General features: G+C 50.3%; 1 protein-coding gene across 8 annotated transcripts in view; it reads left to right on the top strand.

Annotated features, from left to right (window-relative positions):
- The window catches only part of Banp (BTG3 associated nuclear protein), a 76,797-nt gene that overhangs the window by 41,070 nt on the left and 11,779 nt on the right, over positions 1 to 23,948 (top strand). For 4 of the 8 annotated variants that reach the window (XM_052166163.1, XM_052166160.1, XM_052166162.1 and 1 more), the window contains 5 exons: positions 4,782 to 5,021; positions 9,768 to 9,935; positions 14,917 to 15,047; positions 16,214 to 16,276; positions 16,867 to 16,905. In XM_052166163.1, coding sequence (XP_052022123.1) covers positions 4,782 to 5,021; positions 9,768 to 9,935; positions 14,917 to 15,047; positions 16,214 to 16,276; positions 16,867 to 16,905 — 641 coding nt within the window. Of the gene's footprint in view, positions 1 to 4,781; positions 5,022 to 9,767; positions 9,936 to 14,916; positions 15,048 to 16,204; positions 16,277 to 16,866; positions 16,906 to 23,948 lie in introns of all 8 variants that reach the window. The other 4 variants (XM_052166159.1, XM_052166161.1, XM_052166156.1 and 1 more) reach the window with 1 other exon arrangement.

Below are 23,948 nucleotides of genomic sequence, written 5' to 3'. Positions count from 1 at the left end.
TTCCTTCTTCAAGGAACCCCATAAAGGTCATGCCTGTAACAGCCGAGGAGCCTGACTGTTCTCTCCCCTTTCCCTTGAGAGCTGTGCGAGCCCTGGGGTTGTTTAGCTAGCTGCTTAGGCCTGATGTAGACCACTACTTAACAGAATCTTGATAATCTGGGAAGTCTGCAATTATCCTAAGAATTTCCCCCTTTTGAATCTGATATGACCAGTATTTGGGGAAATAGCAGACTGTTGAAGTGAACTCAGGAGAGACTGGTGTCAGAGTTCTGAGTCTAGGCTGCACCTCTGAATAAGATACTTGTTGTTAGTAGAGGCTTTGAGTACTGTCCCTGCCGTCCTAAATGCTTCTGTACCCACCGCCATGCTGGCGGACAGCATCAGGACTGTTCATTCTCCAGTGCCAGGACATTTCCCAGCTTTTAAAGAAGAGGTCGTAGTTCAGAGCCATCTGGCTTTCTCGCACCTTGGGGAAGGTAGGTCACAGTATCTTACCAGCAGTGTGTATTATCCTGCTGAGCCATGTGTCGGCACAGTGGTTCTCTGACGAGTGGGTGGGGACAGAAGGCATCATTATTAAGTGACTGCTGCATACGGACTGTCAGGCAGGACGGTCTCTCACGTCGTACTCACTGCCCACTAGTCCTGGCAGTCCTGGCCACTGACCTGTGGGCCTTATCACCCCATCTGCCTCCTGGCCCCAGGGCAGCTGCTTAGCAGGGAGTGTTAGGTCATCTGGCTCATGTCATAGAAGAATTATTGACATGGTGTGCTGTGGAGGTTTGTAGGATTTAGTCCTTTTGGCCCCGTTTGGAGCCAAGAGTCACAAGCAGACAGATGGCTTGTGTCTTCTTGAGTATCTGTGTGCTTGAGGTCTGGAGTACCAGACTTCCAAAAGGTTATTGCTTAAGAATTCCAAATGCTTTATATAAAATTTGAAGTCAGTTGGTTATACTACAAGGGCAATCCTACTGTTTTCAGGGTGCTAGGATCGGACCTAGGTGGTGTGCTTGCCTGACAATCATTCTCCCTCCGAGCTGCACCCCAGCCCTCTCTGCATTCCGAGTTTGAGACAGTATCTCACTCGGGCCGTCCAGGCTTTCCTTAAATGTGGCTCTGCAGCTCAGGTAGGTGGCCTTGACATTTCAGCCCTGCCACCTTACCTTCCGAAGGAGCTGGATGACAGCCCGCACCATTTCACCTTACTGTAGGTTTTAGAGACGGGGTCATAGAGCAGGTATGCTATGCTGAGTTTCTGCCCATGTCTTCTGTAGTGGACATCCTTGCATTCTATTCTTGAACACTGAGCGTGTGAGGGGCAAAGCCATTCACAGGCCAAGCTGGCTGAATGCATCGAAACGGGATCTGTTAATTAAGGGATTTAGTTAGGTTTCTATTCCCACAGTGTGGGCATTTGGTAATTCCTAGAGGACAGGCTAATCCTCCATGTAAAATCCTAAGCATTTAGTTCCCGTGGGGAGGTGTTGTGTTCCAGCTGTCACCGCTTCGACTGCTCCCTCTGCAGCCCAGCCCATGGTTTCTGCAAGTGTATGGCTTCCTGTCGTGTTCTGCTGACCAGTCAGGTCCTTCTTTTTTTTTTTTTAAATGAATATCATTTTCATTTACATTGCCAGTGGCAAAACCTTTCCCCATATCCCCCCCTCCACTAAGTAGTCAGGACTTTTTGACAACTTCCTGTGTTAGATTCCCTTTAGGTCCCTGCACCAGGAAGCTGGTTGCAGCCTGGGGAAGCTCCAAGTGGCTTGCAATTTAAGTTTTGCTTTGTTTTTGTTTTCTCTGACCCACCCCTGGGCTGCCCAGCTGTAGACGGAGGAGCTGATGGCACATTGGTGGATCTTGTTTGTGGAGTGACCATGAGGTCTAGGGAACAGAGACCTTGGCTGTGCATAGTTATCTTATGTAAGAAACATTTGTGCATTACTGGTTAGAAAACACAGCTATATAATAGAATTGTTATTTAAAATAGCTTATTAAAAAAAGAAAAATGAAGCAAAAATGGTACATATATATATATCTACCAAAAACTTTTTTGAAAGAAAATGTTGGAGTATGCCATTTCTAAATTGAAATTTGCAGTTTGTGGAATAAATGTGTAAAATTCTCCACTTCTGTGCCATAGAAGTAGTGGCTGGCTGTCCCAGCTGTCCTCTACCATGTGGCCTGTCCTTGGGTCAGGGCATGTGCCACCGTCTAGCCGCTCCCCTTGCCCCTGTCGAACACTGCTTAGCTACTTCGCCATCTTCACAGGGGTGGGGATTGTGTCAGAGCATCTCAAAGCCTGGCTGCAGGTGTCACAACTGGATGTGCAGGCTCAGATAGGGACCCAGGTCCTGTGGCTGCTCTCAGGCCCTCCCTGGGCGGCTCAAGGTCCATTCAGGGCAGACATGTACAAGTGCACAGGAAGAAGGTGGTTTCTGACTCTACAGAGCCTTTTGTTGCCCCCTTGCTGAATGAACTGGGTTAAATAAATCGAGACCCTTGGCTGGGTTCTGTGTGGCAGTGTGGCCTGGAAGGCAGTGGGTGCTGCTTCTGCTTCCTCTCTGGTAAGTTCCAGGGGACTTCATTCTGCTTACCTTCAGTTTTGGAACCACTGGTATCTCACGAAGCATGTGTCTTAATGTTGGTACCTGGGTTTGCTTTACAAATAAATGCCAGATGGGAATTAATTTTTCACATGGATAGAAAATATACTTAATAGTAGTCATGACTACAAGTCTGCTGTCTGAAAGCTTCCTGGAAGGAGACTAAGGCTGGTCGCAGGAGCTGATTGACGTGATGATGCAGGGTTTGAGTAGCTCTGCAGTCTCCATGTTCACTCCTTTTCATATTGTTTATACCTTTCTGCTGGGTCAGGCCTATGTCACTGGTCTGTAGGACGGCAGCAGAGCCCCAGGAATGGCTTAGGAAACCCACAACTGTGCCTGGTACTCTTGGGTAGGAACTGGGGCTCTGGGAGGCAGGGCTGTCTATCACAGAACCCAGTGTCCCAGTGAGGCATGGAGAGTGGACACTGCTTTCTTGTTCTTCACACCCAGGCTGCTGTCAGGGGGCTTTTCTTGTTCCGAGTAGTGGACGCCCTGGGCCTCGGGTGTGATGGAAGTGACAGGGGAGGTTTGTGGTATCTGTTGCTCTTGTAGGGCAGGGGAGGTGATGATTCATACTGAGGCATCTCTGCCGCCCACACTGTTGGATGAGTTGCTGAGTGGCAGTTGTTGCACAGTAAATTTGGAGCAAAGTATCTTTTTATGCTCCACGTGACCTCAAAGTCATGGTGGGCAAAGACTTGCTCAGGTTAAGGCCCTGGAGATAATAGAGGACCTGGGCCCCTGATGCTTGGGCTCGGGACAAGTTGCTTCAGGGAAGGAAAGCTGAAACATAGACCCAGACTGGCTTTGCACTGGTGCTTGCTGGGGAGCATGGGAAGTGGAGATGCTCACCTGGGAGTTCTCTGTGTCTCACATTTTATTTCTCTGGAGCTTAAGATAGACTCTCAGAGCTGCTCGTATTCTGACCTGCTTTAAAGAAGCAGAAAATCCAAGTTGCTGCTGGAAGTTTTTCATTTTAATAGTTTTTTAAAGTGATAATATCATTGAAGATTTATATGACTGGAAAAGAAGACATTTATTTTGCTTAAACTGTAAAATAAAGCTAGAAGAATGTGTTTATTCAGATGGTAACATTGGGTTGACATATTAATACAGTAAGCACACCCCTCCTGAATTGACAGAAGGTATGTTTCAGATAGGGATTGGGTAGATGTTCTAGGTAGACATGATTCAGTAGTATTACCAGTGGGAACCTGGACTCTACTGTTACACAAGTCTGTAAGGTCAGAGGGCACCAGGTTTGTGTGTTTGTGGAAGCTAATACACTGAGTGACCCAGCATGGCCCACTGGGTGGCAGGCCGTTCTTCCTCCTGCTTCCCCCTTTATCACCGAGTGATGACAGCAGTCCTATGCCTCTCTCTACCTGAGATTATCCTGACCCCCAGCTGTTTACTTCTGTTTGTTTTGTTGTTGTTTGTTGAGATAGAGTCTCCTTATGTAGCCTATGTGATCTGAAACTCAGGATTCCCCTGCCTCAAACTTCTAAGTTTTGGGATTTTGGGCATGTACCATTATAGCCAGCCCATTGGACTTTTTGTATGCACACTGGATATAACAGTTACTGGCTGACTTCTAGAAAAGTACCTGTCTCTGAGAACCATCTCTCCATTTACAAACCATTGATGCCAAGAGATCATTTATTCATCATCTTCTGAATTCTAAAATTCAGCTGTTCCCATCCTTGCCTGTGCTGAGTACCCATGCCCATTTCCCTCCCTGCCAGCGTGTTTCCCCATGATGTTTGTCCCAGATGACTCTAGAGAACCCTGACTCATACAGTATTGTAAGGCAGTATTGTGACAGACCTAGCAAAGCATTCCTGCGAGAGGGGCACATGGCACCGCTGGAGTGTGCTCAGATGAGTTGGCCATGGATTGGAAATCTGGCAGTGCTTGGACTGCTTCCCCAGCAAACTTGCCCGCCTTTGAGACATAATTTTCGTTCTGTTTGCCCAAGGAACTTCTGTTAGTTGAACTCATATCTTTACAATCAGGGTGGCTTGGGCCTGCTATACCTCAGCTCTGGTGTTCCTGGCAGCCAGATGGAGGTTGGGAACTTGGCTTAACAGCCCCAGGAAGCTTATGTTTGAGCTGTGTGCTGTACTGTCTGAACATGCTTCTGAGCGTTGCTAACTGAGGCCTTTCTCCTCTCAGAGGACTATCCCAACGGTACCTGGCTGGGCGATGAGAACAACCCTGAGATGCGGGTGCGCTGCGCCATCATCCCCTCTGACATGCTGCACATCAGCACCAACTGCCGCACAGCCGAGAAGATGGCGCTCACACTGCTGGACTACCTGTTCCACCGAGAGGTGCAGGCCGTGTCCAACCTGTCGGGCCAGGGCAAGCATGGGAAGAAGCAGCTGGACCCCCTCACTATCTATGGCATCCGGTGTAAGTTCACACAGCTCGTAACAGCCTGGTTTGTGAGGTGGTCGGGGAGCTGAATCCACACCATGTTTCCATTCCTGGGGGTGATGCCAGGCTCAGTGGCCGTCATGGATGGAGATGGGGATCTGGACATAGGGTTTGCTTTGGCAAGATGTTGTGTGGTACCCTGTGTCGAGAGGGACACTTGGGGTGCTGCTCGAGAGGACTTAGCCATCCCAGTCTCATGCCTCCTTAGGCTGCTTTTGGAGAAGAGAGAGCAGAGGCAGGATTGCGTCCCTGCTGCCCACTGACCCAGTGCCCCTGAGCTTCCCAATGGCACGAGCAGAGTACCACCTTCTTTCTGTTCAGGGAGGTCTTGGCCTTGGCACCATGACATGCCCGTGAGCTGACCTGGCCGTGCTGGGAACCAGTAGCATTCTCGGGCCGATTTTAGTGCCCAACACGAACTGGTTGTTTTCTCCTACTTGAGGAACACCCACTGCTCAAGCTGCCTGTCACTGTGTCATCCTGCTGACTCGTGGAAAGCACATAAGAAGCTAAGGCCCCTCTCCTTAGTGGTCCTGTTTGTGCGCAGCCTCCTAGACTGTTCATTCCAGAGCTACCTGGAATGCTCACATGCAGGATGAGTCCTGGGATGGCTGTGTGTTTAGTTTCACTGGGGACACACCTTTGACTTTTCCATCATCCCAGAGGGGGCAGCTGCATTGTCCTTACCAAGGAGACAGCCACATGGGCAAGTATAGGGGTCAGAGGAATCACAGCTCTATCAAATATCCCACAGAAGGTAGGTATTTGACACCTTCTTTAGAAAGAAAGACTGGCCCTGGGGTTTCAGAGTGTTGGGTCAGTGTACCCCACAGTTAGACACTGGCTTAGCTCCAGGGGAAGCTAAGGCTCCTCTCCTCAGTGGTCCAGTCTGATGCCCAGCCTCCTAGACTGCTCATTCCAGAGCTACCTAGAACTGGCAAGTGGTGCCCTCTGCTCCCATGCAGGATGGGGTGGGGAAAGGGGGCGTTCCTAAGGCTATGGCTATCTGTCCAAGAGTCTGCCTTGCCTTCCCCAAACCATGGTCTACACCATGTTCACTTGACTGTAGGCCATGTGCTCGAGGAGGAGTGCAGGCTGTTCATAATGACCATGGCTCTGTGGCCTCAGGCTCCATGCTAGTCTCTGTGCACTGGTTCCTTAGCTCTGTAAGAACAGAAACTTGGTGAATTGCTCTACCTCTACCTGTGTGGGCCCTCTGCCTCCCAAGTGCTGGGATTAAAGGTGTGCACCACCACACCCATGCAGTAACTTTCCTAAACCATTACCTAGAGCAGACAGTTTCCTGTTCCTAAGTTGCAGGTAGCATATTATCCAGAGACCTCTCCTGATTTGGTGCATTTTGGGGTATATTGGATTTCTAGGACTATGATAACAGAGTTCATGCTAGAGCATTCAGGCACAGGCCTGGATGCGAAGTTTAGCTGTTAGCTGGGCAACACCTCCTCCAGAGGGGCTGTGCCTCTAGCTCTGGTGGCTGTTGGTAGTTTTGGTGCTCCCTGAGGCTACCTCCATTGGCCATCTCCTCCCTGGATGTCTATGTCTGTTTCTTGCCATCTCCTTATAAGCACATGCTGTACAGAAGTGAGATCCCACTACTGTAACCTCTTCCTCCGTCCTGTCTGCAAAGGCCCTGGGTCCCAGCACACTCTCATTTGGAGGTCCTGGAAAAGACGATTTTGGAAGACACTGTTCCATCAGTGACAGGCATGTGGGGTTCTCTGAGTTTGGATAATCAGATGCTGTCTCTTCCCAGGTCCTGAAGGCAGATAGGAAAACTCATATGCTTTGGATACAGGACATGATCTAGGTGTGGCATTGGTCTGCCATGGCCTGGTACAGGTCTTGGGATACCCCAAGAATGCCAGTTTGCCTAGAGAGCCAGGGAAGAGTTTGGTCAGTTCAAGCTGGTGGCAGAGTGCTTGAGTCCTGGACACCAGTGGGCAACCTCTTCCCAGAAGGCACCGGTCACAGCTGTGGTGCTGGCTTAGAGTGGCCTGGGATACTGCAGACTAAGAGGAGTTCTGGGGAGGTGTGAACTGGTCAGGGTGAGCTGGGGAGAGCCTGTAGGCTGTCCTTGGGAAGGAAACTGCTGTGCCTGCCTAGGCCCACAGAGCATCCCTGTCCGGCTCTCCTTCCATTCCTCTGGTGGACTCTGATGTTTTTCTGGGGAACTGCAGTTGTTTGTGTCTTGTCTGTGACATGAAAGATGAGCTGTTGGCAGCTCGTTTTCAGCTTGGTTCTCTCCTCAGACTTGAGATTATTTTAGCTGTGATTGTTTCCTCCTTCCTTTGTGACTGATGAAGCACCATACCACCCACTGAAGAGCAGCTCTGTTACCTCTAGTCTGCTGCCTTTCCCACAGTTCCTAGCGGGCTTCTTGTAGGCTCATGCAGACGGAGCTGGGAGGCTGCCTTTCCCATATCATAGTCGGCAGTGGAGTTCTGGGGCGGAAAGGCATTAGTGATGAGAGCAGATGCTCTCTGCTCCACCATTCGTGGGTGCGAGCAAGCTGGCAGCCTCCACAGCCTGAAGAGCAGTACTTCCTACTCCTGGGGCAGCAGGTAACCCACAGGCCAGCAGCTGCAGGCTTCTGTTCTTTTGAGGGCTTTGGCTTTTGAGCCCTGATTCTACCGCATGACCTGCTGAGCAGCAGAGGAAGGTGTGACGTCAGCCTCGTCTTGTCTGTCTTCAGCTGATGAAGGTGACACATGGCAGGACAGGGAGCCAGAAGCTACACCGTGGGATGGCTTCAAAACAGGCACAAGGGCAATGACGTTCTTATTCCGTGAGATTTTCAAAGGTGTATCAGCTGAGGTGTTGGTCAGCAGAGGGGTCTGTGGTAACTGTTATTGGAAGCCACGTACCTAGCCTGGGACCTGGAGAGGCTTTTGTCCACACCTGAAGCCACTTGTAGCAAATGTGGTTTCTCAGGGGTTTATTGGATGATGATTCCGTGTCTATTTTAAGTGACCTGAAAGTCAGAATCAGAGTTGCCAGCTCTCTCCCAGAGTCCCTTTCCAAGGGGAAGGTGAAAGGTACCACAGGACTCTCTGTGGTGCTCTCAGCAGGCCAGTCTCCTTCCAGGTCACAGGTCATTGTGTCAGTGCCTAGTATATGTAAACAGGAAACTCAAAGACATCTCCTGATGCTCAATTCTTAATATAGCAACGAAAGGCTTCGTTTCTACCGCTTCTCAGGTTTGCTATTGATAAAAGCAGCTTTAGAATTTGGGTGGTAACTTACCTCTCAGTAGATGATCTAAACTCAGTGGCCTTAATAGCCAAAACAGGAAGTTTGCTTAGACTTTTGATTATTATAATTTGAGTTTATTCCATTTATTTTCCTGTTAATCAGTGAAATTGCATAAGCCAGCTATAGAGGTCTCTGTGTTGAAGAGAAAGTCTTATGATATCATTCACTACCATCCTTCCTACTGATATTGGGGCTGTGGCAGACAAAGGACCATGGGCTGGAGACAGGGTCCAATGGTTCAGAGCACTTACTCCTCCTAGCAGACCTGAGTTCGAGTCCTAGCTCCCACAGCAGCGGCGCACAACTGTCTGTAGCTCCTGCTCTAGGTGATCCAGTGACTGTGACCTCTGCGGGTATTGGGACTCGTGTGTGTGTGTGTGTGTGTGTGTGTGTGTGTGTGTGCGCGCACACACACACAAAAAATTTAATAATATAATTTTTAATTGGCAAATTTAAGGAATGGAGAAACAAAAAGTAAGTTCTAAAAAGAAAAAAGGGAGGGGCATGGCATGAGGTAGTGAGCTGGGCCAGGCCCCGCGTGCTGTTCCATGGCACTCCTGGCTTGCTCTGTACTTCTAAGGATGAGCAGTTTGGGTTCCAGTGGTACTCTGCTGGGTGCTGGGTGCTCCTGCCCCACCCTCCAGTCCCTGGGGTCCCAAGCAATTCTGGGAAATAATTCCTATGCTAAGAACATGGGTTTTAGGAGACAGCCTAAGAGTGCAGGAGCAAGCATCTGGCAGGGATCACTGGCAAAATATCTTCAGGCAACTGCTGCTCCCTGAACACTAGCCAGTGCCTACTGAGTGCCAAGGCCCTCCAGTTCCTGACAGGCACCGAGAGCAAAACTAAGTTCCCTGTATTTATAAGGGAGGAAGGGTGTAAACACTGTGTGAGACTCGTGCACGTTTAAGGCATTCTAGAAAGCAAGTGTGCTGCACTGAGGGCATTTTTGGATGAGCTGGGGAGACAGTACTGTTAGCTGGTCTGGACTCTGGTGGTCTGGGCCAAACAGAGGAACAGAGGGTAACGGACTACAACTCTGGCAAGACCTGCATGAGTGCAGCGTGAAGTCTTTATTTGATTCCCTAGATAATTAGGATGGTGTATATTGCCTTGTGAGTTTAGGGCAAGAGAAGTTATAGGCTTGGGAGTCTGGAGCCTGTGAGAAATGGAGTCCCCTTGGTGTTGGGGTGAAGCCAGGTTATTTAAAGGTTAACTAGGCAGGAGTGATAAGTATCTGCATCTAATCCTGCTGACCCTCATGACCTGAGTAATGGACGATCTTCCCTGATGGAGATTTTCTAGAAGACGAGTCAGGCTTCCAGGCGTAGGCCAGCGGCTCCGCTAGGTCTCTTAGCAGCGCTTAGCTGCTGTGTCTGGTGCTCTCAGCAGTGGGGCTCAGGACAAGGACTGTGTATGAGAGCTCTTATCTGGGACATGTTCTTTCAGGTCACCTCTTCTATAAATTTGGAATCACGGAATCTGACTGGTATCGGATCAAGCAGAGCATTGACTCCAAGTGCCGTACAGCCTGGCGGCGGAAGCAGAGAGGCCAGAGCCTGGCGGTCAAGAGCTTCTCTCGGAGGACACCATCCTCATCCTCATACAGTGCCTCAGGTAGGCTCAGGAAAATGCTGTCCCAAAGCCTTTGTTCATCAGCCCTGCCCCGGTCAGTGTGAGACTGGCCTTGTGGGAACTCCCTAGTGTGGCAAGAACACAAGGCCCACTCATTTTACACTGTGGGCTCAACAGGAGAATTTGGCACAGGACCTTTCTTCGGAGTGTCTTGCTGCCTTAGGAATAGCTGCTCTTGCTTGCAGAGTGGCTGTGGGTGAAGGGCAGAGGGCCATGGGATGATGCTTTTTTAGTCTCAGTCTGCGCCTCTAGACCCAGGCTTGTCCTTAAGATCACACATCTGAGCCCTACCTGTTGGCCTGACCCCTCCCTTCTCTCTAGTGTCGGGCTTGTGCTAAGGGTCTTGGGCAATCTTGGCTCTGGTACTTTGCCAGTGAGCTATGCTCTCAATCCTAAAATTGCCTTTTAAACTCTTTCTCATAGCTTTCTTGGCAGGAGCCATAGCTTCTGAAAGCCAAGTCCTGGGTGAGCTCAGGACCTGGGGCAGCAGTGGGCAGGGGCCCAGCAGGGCTCCCGCTCAGTGCACCCTTTGTCCAGGGACTCTGGTTTGGAAGCTACAAACCTGGAGCCCTCCTGGACCATCTTCCAGAAAGAGCTCTTCCTCTTTTGTTTTAGTGGTTATCAGATACTTAGCTGTAGCTGTTGCCAAGGTTCTAAGGTGGCAGCTGTGGGCCGCACACGTTGTTCCCCGTAGGCAGTGTTTCTGCAGGTGGCATGCAGAACTAGGAGTTGGACTTCTATCCTGGGAACCCAAGGGAGCCTTTAGGCATGAGAGGAATGTGTCTGGTGAAGCTGTATCTGGCTGAGGGGTGTGGCTGGTAAATGGGGCAAGCAGGACTTGTGACTAATCTAAGATGTGCTCCTGAGTGCTGTCTACTGTGCAGGTTGTGGTATGCTCGCTCCTTCCTTCCTTCCTTCCTTCCTTCCTTCCTTCCTTCCTTCCTTCCTTCCTTCCTTCCTTCCTTCCCTCCCTCCCTCCCTCCCTCCCTCCCTCCCTCCCTCCCTGAGCAGCGGGTCTTCGTGGCGTTGTCTGGCAGTGTTTCATCAGTTCTGTTTGTCACTGTGGCTTCCCATGCTGCTGTCCGTGAATGCTGCACCCATGGGAACAAAGAGTGGCAAGAGTCTGCCTTTCAGGTCGTAACAGCTGCACTGGAGGCAGCCTCCTCCTATGAACGTGCTGTGCAGACAAATGTGCGTTAGATCCCCAGGATTTGGAGTTACGGGGGTTGTGCACCACTATGTGGGTACAGGGAACTCAGGTCTTCTGAAAGGGCAGCACTGCTAAGCCACCTCTTCATAAAGCCAGAGTTTAATGACAACCTGAGAAGATCATACCGGGTCACAGATTTCAGCACTGTAATAGGAAAACAACAAAATCCAGACACATAACCTAGGAATGTTCACAAGGTCTAGGGGCCAATACCAAGAAAGAGGAAAATAAAATAGATAGCAAACAAAACCTAAATCCAACCCACCAACCCACCCACCCACCCTAGTGACTAAGGAGACCCAGTCTTAACAGCCCATGCCACCACAATGTTATTAAAGTTACATCCACGGACTTAAAAGAGGAACAGAAATCTAGTAGCATAGAGGGAAATTTATATTCAAAAAAATTGCCAAGCATAGTTAGAGATGAAACATGAGGGACCGGGTGCAAGGCACTGGATTTCATGCAGGCTGAAGGTGGCTGTTTCATCCCAAGAAATTAGTCAAGTAGAGTTGATTGGACAGGGCTTTGATGAGCTGGGTCTCACCTGAGTCTGACATAGTAAGGAGGCAGGGCCTGTGTTACTAGTGCTAAGACAAGCACAGGGCAGATGGAAAGAGCCAGGCTTCTGTAGATGCACATATTCAAAGCTCTGCTCAGATAGCCCAGAAGCATGTACCTGCGTGCTCCACTGTTGCATGCATGCACATGCAGAGTCCCGGTACCTGTGCAGCTCAACTGTGTACATTTTCTGACATGATCACCTTTCAGACCACATGATAGTCTGCCCCATGGTCACAGGGTAGTATTCAGGAGCCACTGAGAAGGCTGCTGCTCCAGGACAGCTTCTGTGGTGACAGTGGAATTTGAATGAAGGAAGAGATGCTTAACTGCAGGGTTTGGCAGTTTCCACAAAGGATCTGAGGAGTGGCAGTGTTGGTGAGGTGGACTGCCTTCAGAGGTGCAGGTACCAAGGGACTGGCCGAGAAGAAGCAGTTCAGCACTCATTCATATCGCCAACAGTCACCAGAGCATTCCCTCTGCAGACAGATTGCTTATGGACACATGCATCTGGGTCTGCAGGCGCTCTGTCAGGTGCGGTGTGCTGCTGTGGAATCAAGGCCAGTTTATATTCTAATTGAGGTAGTGTGGAGTGGCCTGAGGCTCCACATTTCTAGCCAGCACCCACCTTGCTGGTCCAAGCCTGCTCTTAAATCAGTGGGGCTTCCTGGTCTTTGAGCCAGTGGCTGCTTTGCAGATGGAGACTCAATGTTGTGCCTGTGGCTCCTGCTCCAGACAGGGGCGGGCTTGTTTACCTAGTAGCGGATGGGTTCTTCTAGTTATTTGTGTTTCTTTCTATTGCGTGGCAGTAGCTTAGTGTGATGATATTTATATTTTATGTTTTAATTTTCAGTATTTTTCTTTTTTAATTAGTAGCTAGTTGTACTTTTTATCCCTTTTGTTCCTGTGTTTATAAACATTGTTGGTTTCTCTAAGATGCTGTAATGCTGGCCTCCTGTGTAGGCAGCCAGTCGCTGTGCAGTCTGTTAAGTGCCCAAATTCTGGGCAAGTCCCCAGGAGTGGCATGTTTGAGAAGCCCTGGCCGCTGTCAGCCCCCCAGGGTGACTGGTGGGGAATGGACAGACGGTGTAGTATGCTCACTAGGCTGACCTAGGCATCATTCCCAGAAGACACCGTCAGGTGGCTGGTCCTTTTCTTACTGACTTGTGGTCTCTCTCCTCCTGGTTGGTGGACACTGTTAGCATGAGAACCGTGCTGATCACCCACTGTGTGGTCTCCACTGCATGGAGTAGAAGAACCATTGCCCAGGAGGGTGCTGCTGAAGGGGTCAAGGGGCCCCGGAACGTGAGGCATGATTTTTATAGCCCTCTTCCTGTGGCTTTGGGTGTGTATTGGGTGTGCTTTAGGACTGGCTCAGGGCTGCCTAGAAGTTCTAGTTCCAGGCTGTGTCTGGTGAGCAGGCAGGCTTGCTTTCGGCAGAGGTCCTGGCCTTGGGGATGTCCCTGCCACTCGGCACCCATGGGTGCTGTGAAAGTGTACTGCTTTGTAAACTGGTGAGGAGACATTCTGTGGCCTGCCCTAACATGCCACATTCTTGGCAGAGATCTGACTAAGCGGAGTGGTACCTAGGCCAAGTGACTTCTGGGATCTTTGTCATTGTTCTGTCCACATCTTTGTCATTGTTCTGTCCGTATCTGCCGTTGGCGTGGCAATGCTAGTCTGGTATTCAAGGCTATTTGGTGATGGTAAAATGTAATTAAGCCAGAATTCTGTTAATTTGGAATTGGTATTGATTCTAGCTGGGTCGCCTTGTTACCTTAGAATTGTTAGCAGAGACGAGGAACCATGGAACAATACTCCAAATGATTTTTTTTTGTGTGTGCTTACAAATATTTATATAGATAAGAATTTCATCTTGAATTCCATTTTACTTATTTTGTATGTGACTTTTCACATGCATGCCGCTGTGCCTCTGTGTCGGGATCATGGTAGTGAGGATGCGTGTGGTATGCTCGTGAGTGGAGCTCCAGAACATCTTTCAAGAGCAGGTTCTCTTCCTTTTCTGTGTGCTTCCTGGGGATAAGACTCAGGCTGGCAGGCTTGGTGGCGAGTGTCTTTACCTAGTCAAATATCTCACTGGCCCTTCTGTGAGTTTTGTGTTAAGACTAGGGTGGTCTGAATGAGAATGCTCCCATAAGCTCACAGAGCTGAATGTTTGTTTCCTAGATGGTCCACTGTTTTGGAAGGTTCTACACAGGAAGCATGGCTTCTGTGCAGTGGCCATTAGTTTAGAAAGGCAGAGGGGCCAGCCCCCTGTCTTCCGCCTGTGCGTGCATGTGTGAACCCACAGGTTTAGTTGTCATGGTGTTCTTCTCATAGTCACCCGGGCTCCTGAGGCGCGGCGAGCTGCTGTGGAGCTTTCCTCTGCAGTCAGCTTCAGCCTTTGTATTTCTTCTTCAGTACACACTGGCAGGAAGTCTACTTTCTCAGGGTTCAGGGCATTCCCATGTTTGCCCAGCATGTTTGTTCTGACCAATTATTACAGCTCTGCCACAGACTTGCATAATATATGTTGAAAATTTAAAAACATACAAACTCTAATTTTTTGTGTCAGAAAATTCTGCTTGTAATGTCATAGTTAGAGGCTGAAGTGTGCTTTGTGTCAGATGCATGTCTAGCATGCTGGAGGCCTTAGGCTCAATCTCCAGTACTGGGGGAAAGTCATTATAGTTAGTATTATAATTAAAATTAATATATCATGTATCACACCAAATGTGCCTTACTTCGATTGAACATAGAAAATAGAATGTGTTGCAGATGCATCCTTGAGTTAAATTTGTCTTGGAGAAATGCCACACAGTGCAGCTCTAGTGCAGGCAGGGTTGGTCCTAGCAGCCCTGAGGTCATTCTGTGGACAGGCCTCAAGCCCTGCAGTAGCTCAGCCGTTTGTCTAGGTGTTTGCAGGAGAGACACTTTGTTATAGCGGTGTCATTCAATCTTAACAATGCTTGAATCTGTCGCAAATCTCAGTTCCCTTGATTTGCAGTTGACAACTCTGCAGAGCAGAGATGCGCTCACCTGAATCTAGGAACCAGATGCCTTTCCTCTTCTGTAGAAATTGAGGCAGGGGAGACACGAGGGAGCCAAGATGACAGGTGTCATTCATTCTGTGTGTGTGTGTGTGTGTGTGTGTGACCTGAGGATCCTGACACTTGTTCTTGTGTTTCACAGAGACCATGATGGGAACTCCCCCACCCACCGGTGAGCTACAGCAGGCACAGCCACAGGCCCTACACTACGCACTGGCCAATGCACAGCAAGTCCAGATCCACCAGATTGGGGAGGATGGACAGGTGCAAGTAGTACGTACCTTCTCACTGCGGTGTCGGGGGGCTGGGGGGGGGCAGGGGGGGCAGGGGGGTGGCTGGGAAAGGCCTCGGCTTCTGTGCGGCCCTTCTTCACTGTGTGCTGGGCTCCGCACAGTGAAGAGGCAGGCCTCACTTGAGTGCTGTGTTCTGAGTTGGAGACAACACAAAGGCTAAGCAGAAGTCTTCTGCACCCTCTGAGCAGACAGTGGGAAGTATGCCACTCAGAAACTGCTGGAGAGCAAGGACTTTGAGGGCAGCCCTGGGGTGATGGTGCTTTTGGTCCACTGGGCTGTGGGGCTGTTTTAAAGGAAGCAGTGACTGGAGGTGGTGGCTCTTCGGGGCTTGTTTGTGTAACTGACTAGACTCTAGCAGGTATTTTCATTTGACTAGGGACAGCTCTCAAAGAAAGCCCTGGAATGGACCATTTTGCCACAGGTTTCTGTGAGCAGTGAGACAGAAGCGGCCTAATACCTGGAATATGCAGATTGCTATAAGATCTGTTTGGGCCAAGATAGGATTTAAAAAATAAAAAGATTTATTTTTATTTTTAGTAGTGTGTAGGGCTTGTGCATATGAATGCATATGTTCACAGAGGCCAGAAGGGGCTTTTAATCCTCTGGATCTGGAGTTATATGGGGTGTTGTGAGCTGCTCATCATGAGTGCTGGGACTTGAACTCAGGTCTTCTGAGAACCAGTGTTCTTATTACCTCAGCCATCTCTCCTGCCCCAAATTGGGTTTTAATAGGAGTCGGAGCCCTGGGCTTCTTTCTGTGCAGCCACGTTTGTTAGTTGTTTCTATGGGTTGTTTACATTCTGTGAGGTTGACATCTGCCCGCTTCAGTGCGGTGCACACCTAACTCTTCCTGTCTGCACCCTTATTCTTAGTTGGTAAGTAACACTGAAAGGTTCAGCACAGCCCATAAGTCATGTGGTGAGCATTCCCTCCTGGAGGCTGTGGCACAAGCTGAGGCTGTGCACACATCTCACCAGCTGCCCGGGCGTGGAAGCAACGCTCCCTGCTCTCCAGTGCTTTCTGAGGTGCACACTCTCCTGGGCCGGAAGCAGCTAGGCATGAAGGCGGCAGAGGGTGCTTGCTGTTTCCTTTGGTTTGTTTTCTTCTGATGCTTCTTGGTGTCTTCTCTTGCTGTGGATCCCACAGGGCCACCTCCATATTGCCCAGGTGCCTCAAGGGGAGCAGGTGCAGATCACACAGGACAGTGAGGTGAGTCAGGTGTCCTGTCAAGGTCACAGGCCGTACAGTCATGCACTCAGTATGTGGAACCAATGCCATTCTGGCAGAGCCTGGGAAACTCTAGGAGAGACTATGCCTGGTGGAGTGGGGTACAGTGGGGTACCTGGGGCGCTTTCCTGGTATCCTTTACAGTCGATGATGTTGTGAAATGAGAGCTGTGGAGAGGCACTGCAGTCTCAGGGATCCCTTGGTCCCAGCAGCTGGAGTAATTCCCGCCTAGTATGACTCAAGCAGGCAGCACTCTGATGGTGTATTCTTGCCATGGGGACTCAGCTCCGCCGTAGGCCATATTGGGCTACTGTGCACACACCTTGTGAATCTACGGTTGTTTAAAAGAAAAAGAAAAAAAATAGGTGTCCTCATTCATGGGTCAGAGTTGAGGGAGTAGGTTTAAGGTTTTATGCTTTTAATATAAGAAAAAAAGCTAGAGATTCAGCTTATAATACTTGGTTTTTTATGGGTTTTATTGCTAAAATATATTGAATTTTTGTACTTAGTGGTTTCCTGGTTATTTCTGAATCATAGGGAAGTTCTCACTGTTTCCTTTTTGCACTGTGCAGGGCAATCTGCAGATCCATCATGTGGGTCAGGATGGCCAGGTAAGTACTCCCCTTCCCCATGCACTCCTCCTCCTATGGCCTGCACACAATCTGAACCCCTCAGCCAAGATACTGCTGTCGGGGTGGGGGTGGGGCGCCTCCAGCACGAGCAGGGAGCTGAGCTGAGCTGAGGTGTCCAGGATACGCACGGTGGGCTCTGCCCTGTGCTTGTACTTCCTGGGCTCTCCTGGGCGTTGGTGTTTGCGCTGGAGGAGAAACTCCCCTAGTTCATTGCTTTCCGCAACGTTCCGTGAGAATCTGATGGACAAGGTAGGCTTGGGTCTTGATCATTGCTGTTAAACACTTCCTGTTCTCCTGAGTGAGGAGAGCAGCTCTCCATTGTGTAGACCTGGAGGACTAGTGTGCTTACTAAAGTACCCCAGGCTATGGGTCCCCACGAGGATGTGCTCCTGCTGGGAGGGAGGCTGGTGCTGGGGTTTGTTTGCACTGTGTGGCCTTTGGGAAGATTGGTTTTAGTTCTGGGTCATGAGTAGTCAGGACTGGCTCCTGGTAGTATAATGTAGTTTCATTGTGGAGACACACAGTGCTCACTCACCATGCTCTGCTCCTTGTTTTCCAAGGCTAGCACTCTCTGTGTGTGCACGCACACGTGGGAGTCCCATGTGTCTTCCTTGTGCTACCTGCTGTGGAAAGAGCCAGAGGGAACAAGGTCCCCAGTCATTTCTGCCAAGCTTGAGCAGTTAGGAACAAGTAGCAGAGTCGGTTTTCATGCCTTCCTCTTAGAGAGTTTCTTGCAGCAGAGGCCCAGCAGAGGCCCAGCCAGGCCTGCAGTCAGTTCCTCTTGTCTACCTTGGGTGGCATGCTTTGGGTTTCTTCTGTTGGTGTTTTCCTATGGAAAGGCTGCACCTTTTCGTGGATGAGGAAAATAAAGCCCCTCACCTAGTTCCCCACTGTTTGTTTTGTGAATAGAGTTTCTCCTGGAATTGGAAATAAACACAGTAGGGTTTTTCTTTGGCCCTGGCCACCTAATGTGAGGGCAGAGATCCCTGTGTCCAACTCCAGACATGGCAATTCATGACATGGCCGCAGGTATCCAGTCAGAGACAGAGAAGCTGTGAAAGAGCCATTGCTTCCAGGTAGTGACCCCTCTGGTTCTGCCCCTGCTTCCAATGTCTCAGAAGCCTGTCGGTCCTACTGACTGCTCCAAGCAGCCTCCCTACAGGAAGCTGCTGTGCTGGTCACTTGCCACACTGAGAAGTAACTCATCCATCTCTAATTCTTTCTGCATGTGAACCCCCATGCTTTCTTTCTGTCCCCTGCTTCCCAGTGGTACTGTATCTGGGAGCGAATAGCAAAGGTCCCTTCCCACCTAGAGGCAGCTTGCCTTCCTTCAGAAGGCAGTGTGCAGCATGTGCTCAGGCAGAGCCCTTTCTTCCTGGACCCTTAGCTTTCCACTTGAGGATTCTGCCTTCATTCTGTCATCTGTCTGCGTCTCATGGCTGTTCAGGGACCTGACTCAGAATGGCTTCATTTATAGTGCAAAAGGCACAAGTGCTCCGTTTACCCCGATGTCCTCAGTGGAGCTAAAGAGCCCAGAGTTGTGCTGGGGACCAGTCACCTCTCCTCTTCCTAGGTCCACAGGAGGATTGTGCCTTTTGATCTTGAATTCTTTGGATTTGGTCTCAGGACTTCAGCATCCTCTGGGAACGCTTACTTTTCCTGAGGCCTGGCTGCAGGTGCTGGCTGGAGATGTATGGGAAGGTGTTGACTAGGACCCTGTCCTCAGTTGTAAAAGCTTGGGAAGACATCTATGTGGGAAGGTGGTGGGGCTTGCTGCATCAAGGCTGCAGCAGGGTGACAGGGACAGCTGTGTCCCCAGAGGGAGGGTGTCTGTCACAGGAGGATTTAGACACCAGAGATTAAGGGTTAATGAGATTAGAGCCATCTGACCATGGCTCACTGGGTGTACAACTATTCCCAGTGTAGACAGCCGCTGTGGACAAGTGTGGTCAGGAGGGCCAGTGGGGGAAATGGGGACATTTGGAGCTTCAGGGGCTGTTCTCAGTGAGTGGGGTAGGAGTGGGTGGACTGCTTGCTGTCCTGTGTCTGCTCCTCTGTTTGCACTAGCCAGCTTTAGAGGGGCTCTGCTTGCTCTTGGCCATTCTAGCCCTAGAGCTCTCCCTAGAGCTCACTGCTGTCTGCAAGTTGTCTTCCCACTTCAGGTTTCCAGGCCTTTGCTGTAATGGCCAGCACTCAATATCTCTGTACTCTGTACACAGCACTCAGTACTCAGTATCTCTGGACTCTGTACCCAACACTCAGTACTCAGTATCTCTGATCAGTAGAAGGAGGAGGCAGGGGATTCCCTGGATAGTGAAATATAAACTTTAACAGAATCTTTTTGTTGTTGTTGTTGTTGTTGTTGTTGTTTTTGGATTTGGTTTTCGAGACAGGGTTTCTCTGTGTAGCCCTGGCTGTCCTGGAACTCACTCTGTAGACCAGGCTGGCCTCGAACTCAGAAATCCACCTTCCTGTGCCTCCCAGAGTGCTGGGATTAACAGAATCTTTTAAACCGTGACTTAGAGGGTCCTTGTCTGGGTTCTCAAAACTGCTTTATCTTGGTTTGTAAGTGTCGGCTCCACATCAGCTCTCAGGCTCCTCTGAGTCCGGCCAAGCGCTCTGAGTTCAGCCTCAGGCTGCAGCACTCGTCCACATAGGCTGCTGTCTCCCTTGCCTTCTGGCCAGTGTGTCTTCTTGTGATAGCTTCCCGTCTTTTATGTGACTTTCCATTCGAGTTGGATTTGACCTGCAGGCACTGGTTGTAGCTGTGGGACAGTGAGGGGTGCAGCTGAACCTGGGCCTCCGTTGCTCTGTGACTTTCTGATGGTTCTTTCTGGCTGTTTCTGACGGTTCTTGCTGAGAGTCAGCTCTTGGAGCTTGGCAGATTATTTAAGCTGATTGGAACTGGTGATGTCTTTCTTCTCAGGTGAAGCCAATGAACTGCTGGAGGTGGGTGACATAGTGCTGTTGCCCTGTTCCTGTTTTCTAGCTGAGAGCATGGGCAGTGAGTGGTCTTAGTAGGGTTGTTGTGGTCTGATGACATTGTTTGGGTGTAACTTGGGTGGGGAGTCAAAGAGAGTCAGAGAATGTAGGACCTCTTGCAAGGGGAACTGACAGGGCAGGGCTCTACAGTGGGGCCATGGGTGGGACAAGCGTGTTGATACATTTCTTGTCAGGTCAGAGGGATCTCAGTCCTCACAGGCAGTCCTTAAATGTGGAGAGCCGTGGGATTGGAAGGCTGCGGTGCAGAGGCGAGCTTTCCTGGGTGCATTGAAGATGCTAAACAGTGACCTTTTTGAGGTCATGGGGACTTCTTGAGGCCAGTAAACCAGTAGCTACCTGGAGAAGGCCCCTGGGGACTGGCCTTGGTCTTGGACAGTCACTTTGCCCCCAGATCTGAGCTTTGATGTGAGCCACTGCCGCCTCCTAGGCTCCTTCTCTGTGTGCTGTTGCGTGGACAGCCAGGCCTGAGCCAGCTCTTTCAGAGTTGACAGCAGTCTTTCTGGAGACAGCCTTAGTGAGAGCGACCTCACAGGACTCCAGGGTCTTTCTTTCATAAACACATGTAGTCAGAATAGCTCCTCCCCCTCCCCAAGGCAGCCTGGGCCTCACTGTGACTACAGTAGTGTGTACTTTTCTGCACTACCCCATTAACTCCTGAACGCTGGTTATGATACATCCCATTTCTTGTGGACCACCGTGTGAGAAATGACTGCAGTTGTCAGCTTAGCCTGTTACCCTAAGATGGTCCAGGTTTTCACATAAATGGTATTTGTGTTGTAAATAGCAATATATATTTATTTCCCTTCATTTTGATAAGTCAGAAGATAATTCTTCTTGAATTTTATTGGAAGCCCATTTAAAAATTGCTGGGGCTGGGGAAGTGACTTGATAACCAAGAGCACCTGTTGCCTTGCAGAGAACTGGGCTTCAGTCCCCAGGGCCATGTCAGGTGGCTTACAGTTGCCTGTAAGGACACCACAGGTAATGTGACACCCACTTCTGGCCTCTGCGCACCAGCACTCACTTTCACAGACCCACATACAGATACACGGGTTTTAAACCTACACATAATGAACTCTATATGAGTTCTACACATAATGAACTCAAAAATGAACTCTATAGATATAAACCTGTGTGTGCTAGACCTGGTGGCACGGCTTCTCTCTAATCACAGGCAGACAGGAAGATTGCAAGCAGTTTGGTTCCAGGTGACCCTCAAACTTGTAAAGCTCTCTGAGCTGCCTGCCTCTGTGAGTGAGCTTCGGGGACCTCGGACGCCCACCCCACGGCTCTCTGTCTTCTGGGGTAGCCGAGCCCGGCAGGAGGAGGAGCACTGGATGCCTCCAGAGGCTTCTTGTGGGAAACAGACCAACTTTTGCCAAGTGTGCCAAAGGCAGGCCTTTGTTGTGTTGTGTACCTGGGCAGTGTTTCGAGCAGCGAGGGGAGGGGGTGTTTAGGTTTGCATGTTACTTTGGCATCTTGATTTTGTCTCTGGTGACTTTCTCTGTACTGTGTCCCACAGCTTATGACAGAAGAGTCTATGAGAAGCTGGGCACACTCTGTGGCTGGGAAGCATGTGATTTCTTTTTTTTAAAGATAACTTTGAGGAATGCTTGAACACTTGTTGTTTCGGCCTGGTCACTGGAGCCAGGGCATTTTGAAAGGGGCGGTGTTAGTTGTATAAGGTGAGGTGGACTCACAACACCCTGAAGCTAGCTCAGGCTAGGTTGTTAGCTCAGGCTAGGTTGTTCTGCTGCTGCCCCCGGTTCCCTCTTATATCATCCCATTCTCTTAGGAACCATAGACAGCCCAGGTAGGGGCATACCTTGTAATCACAGGATCGGTTTGGATTGATTTTATCATTTTCCAATTCTATTGTTTGTTTTTTCTAGACAGGCTTTCTCTATCTTGGAACTTGTTCTGTAGACCAGGCTTAGCCTCGAACTCAGAAATCTGCATGCTTTTGCCTTCCAAGTATTGGGATTAAAGCTGGGTGCCACCCCCGTCCCCAACTTCCCCATCTCTCTTGTCCAGCTTCCAATGCACTTAAGATTGTTAACTATGATACTATTGATAGCACTGGGCACAGGTCCAGCTCCTTTCTTTTCGGGGTGTTTGGAGCCATCAGCACTGCTGAGCGCCTCTGCTGGTGCTGCAGCCTAGCACTTACACATCTGCCATGCGCACTCCTTCTCTGCCATCTCCCCTGCCAAAAAGCCCCGGTAATACCATGGTGGTGCACCCCCTGCCCCGCCCCGCCCCCCACCCCACCCCCTCCCCAACCCCGTCAGCAGTGGCTATGTGGGCATACTTTTACACCACCCTACAGCTGAGAGAATCCACAAGCCAGGGCCTGTCTGTATATGTTAATTCTATATTTTTAAAGATATTAGGCACTGAACTCTTGCCCTTGTTAGGAAAGTACTATATCACTGAATTAAAGCCTTTGAGATGTATAACTGCCCCTTTTTGATTTTTGGTTTTGTTTTGTGTTTTTGAGACAGGGCCTCACTATGTAATTCTGGCTGGCCTGAGACTCATAGCAATCCACCTGCCTCTGCCTCTCAAGTGTGAGGATTAAAGGCATGGGCCGCTGTGTCCGGCTTCGCTTTGTGTTTTTCATTTTGAGATAAGGTCTCACTAAGCTCTACAGGCTGGCCATGAATTTATTCTCTTGATTTAAGATGTGGGACAGGAAGGCCTTGAGTCCAGGACCCTCCTCACCCAGCTTTCTCAGTAGTCAGGGTTACAGGCCTGCACCAACAGGTCTGCTTGTCATGGATTTCAGGTTGAAAATGTAGGGTCATAGTGATGTGCCTAATACTAGCATTGGGCCACGGGGAGCAAAGGGCAGTGGCAAAGCAGCGCTCACTGAAGTGCCACAAGGTCAGGCCAGAGCTTTGGCTGGGGGCTGCCCTGGTCCTTGAGTGCCAGCCACGTGGTGAGTTGGAGCAGGTTAGCCCTCACTGGTTCTTGCACCATCATCTCCTTTGGGGGTGCTGCAGAGGCTCCTAATCTGGGCTCTCAACAGGTCCTCTCCAGAGAGCTGGGAGCATGCTGTCCAGGAAGGCTACCCATTGGCACATGTCCTAGTGCTACGGCTGCGTTCCTCCCTAAGAAACGCTGAAGGAGAAGAAATCGGGCGTCAACAGTTTAGCTGTTCTTTGGACTTGCTGACGCTTGTGCAGCTTCTTGGTGCCATGACCAGCTGTGCCATTGCTCTCCTCGCTCTTCTCTAATGAACCTGTCACCGCATGCTGAGTCCAACATGGAGGGCACCGGGCTGGGACACTGACTGTAAGGCTCCTCTGTTCACTTGGTTTTATTCACCCTATGAGCTTGAGCAAATGAGTCAGTGTCCCAGACTGTGTTTCCTCATGGGTAGCATGCAGCTCAGAATAACAAGGTAACATCTATGCCGAGAACCCAGAGAGCCCTGGCTGCTGTAACCTCAGCTAGCCCCGGGCGCTGTTGGACTGTGGTCCCCAGGTCCCTAAAGCCCCTCATGCAACCCCCTTCCAGCGTCCTCTCCTGTCCCCCTTCCAGTGCCCTCTCCTGTCCCCCTTCCAGTGCCCTCTCCTGTCCCCCTTCCAGTGTCCTCTCCTGTCCCCCTTCCAGTGCCCTCTCCTGTCCCCCTTCCAGTGCCCTCTCCTGTCCCCCTTCCAGTGCCCTCTCCTGTCCCCCTTCCAGCGCCCTCTCCTGTCCTCCCTTCCAGTGCCCTCTCCTGTCCTCCCTTCCAGTGCCCTCTCCTGTCCCCCTTCCGGTGTCCTCTCCTGTCCCCCTTCCGGCGTCCTCTCCTGTCCCCCTTCCGGCGTCCTCTCCTGTCCCCAGCTGGCATCCTCTCCTGTCCCCAGCCGGCATCCTGATTCTTTGTGTTCTGGTTGAGGCTGACTGGCAGGGCTGTGAGATCCTCTGACATCTAAGATGACATCAGCAATTAAGGTCTTAGACTTAGCGCCCTAGCCTCAGGGTTCTCTTCCTGTCTGTTTTCATGCATCTTTCCCCCCCCCCCCCATCCC

This window comes from Apodemus sylvaticus, chromosome 21 (assembly GCF_947179515.1).
Source record: "Apodemus sylvaticus chromosome 21, mApoSyl1.1, whole genome shotgun sequence".
NCBI classification, from domain to species: domain Eukaryota; kingdom Metazoa; phylum Chordata; class Mammalia; order Rodentia; family Muridae; genus Apodemus; species Apodemus sylvaticus.
Note: the sequence above shows the minus strand (reverse complement) of the source record. Positions and strands in the feature narration are given on the sequence as shown.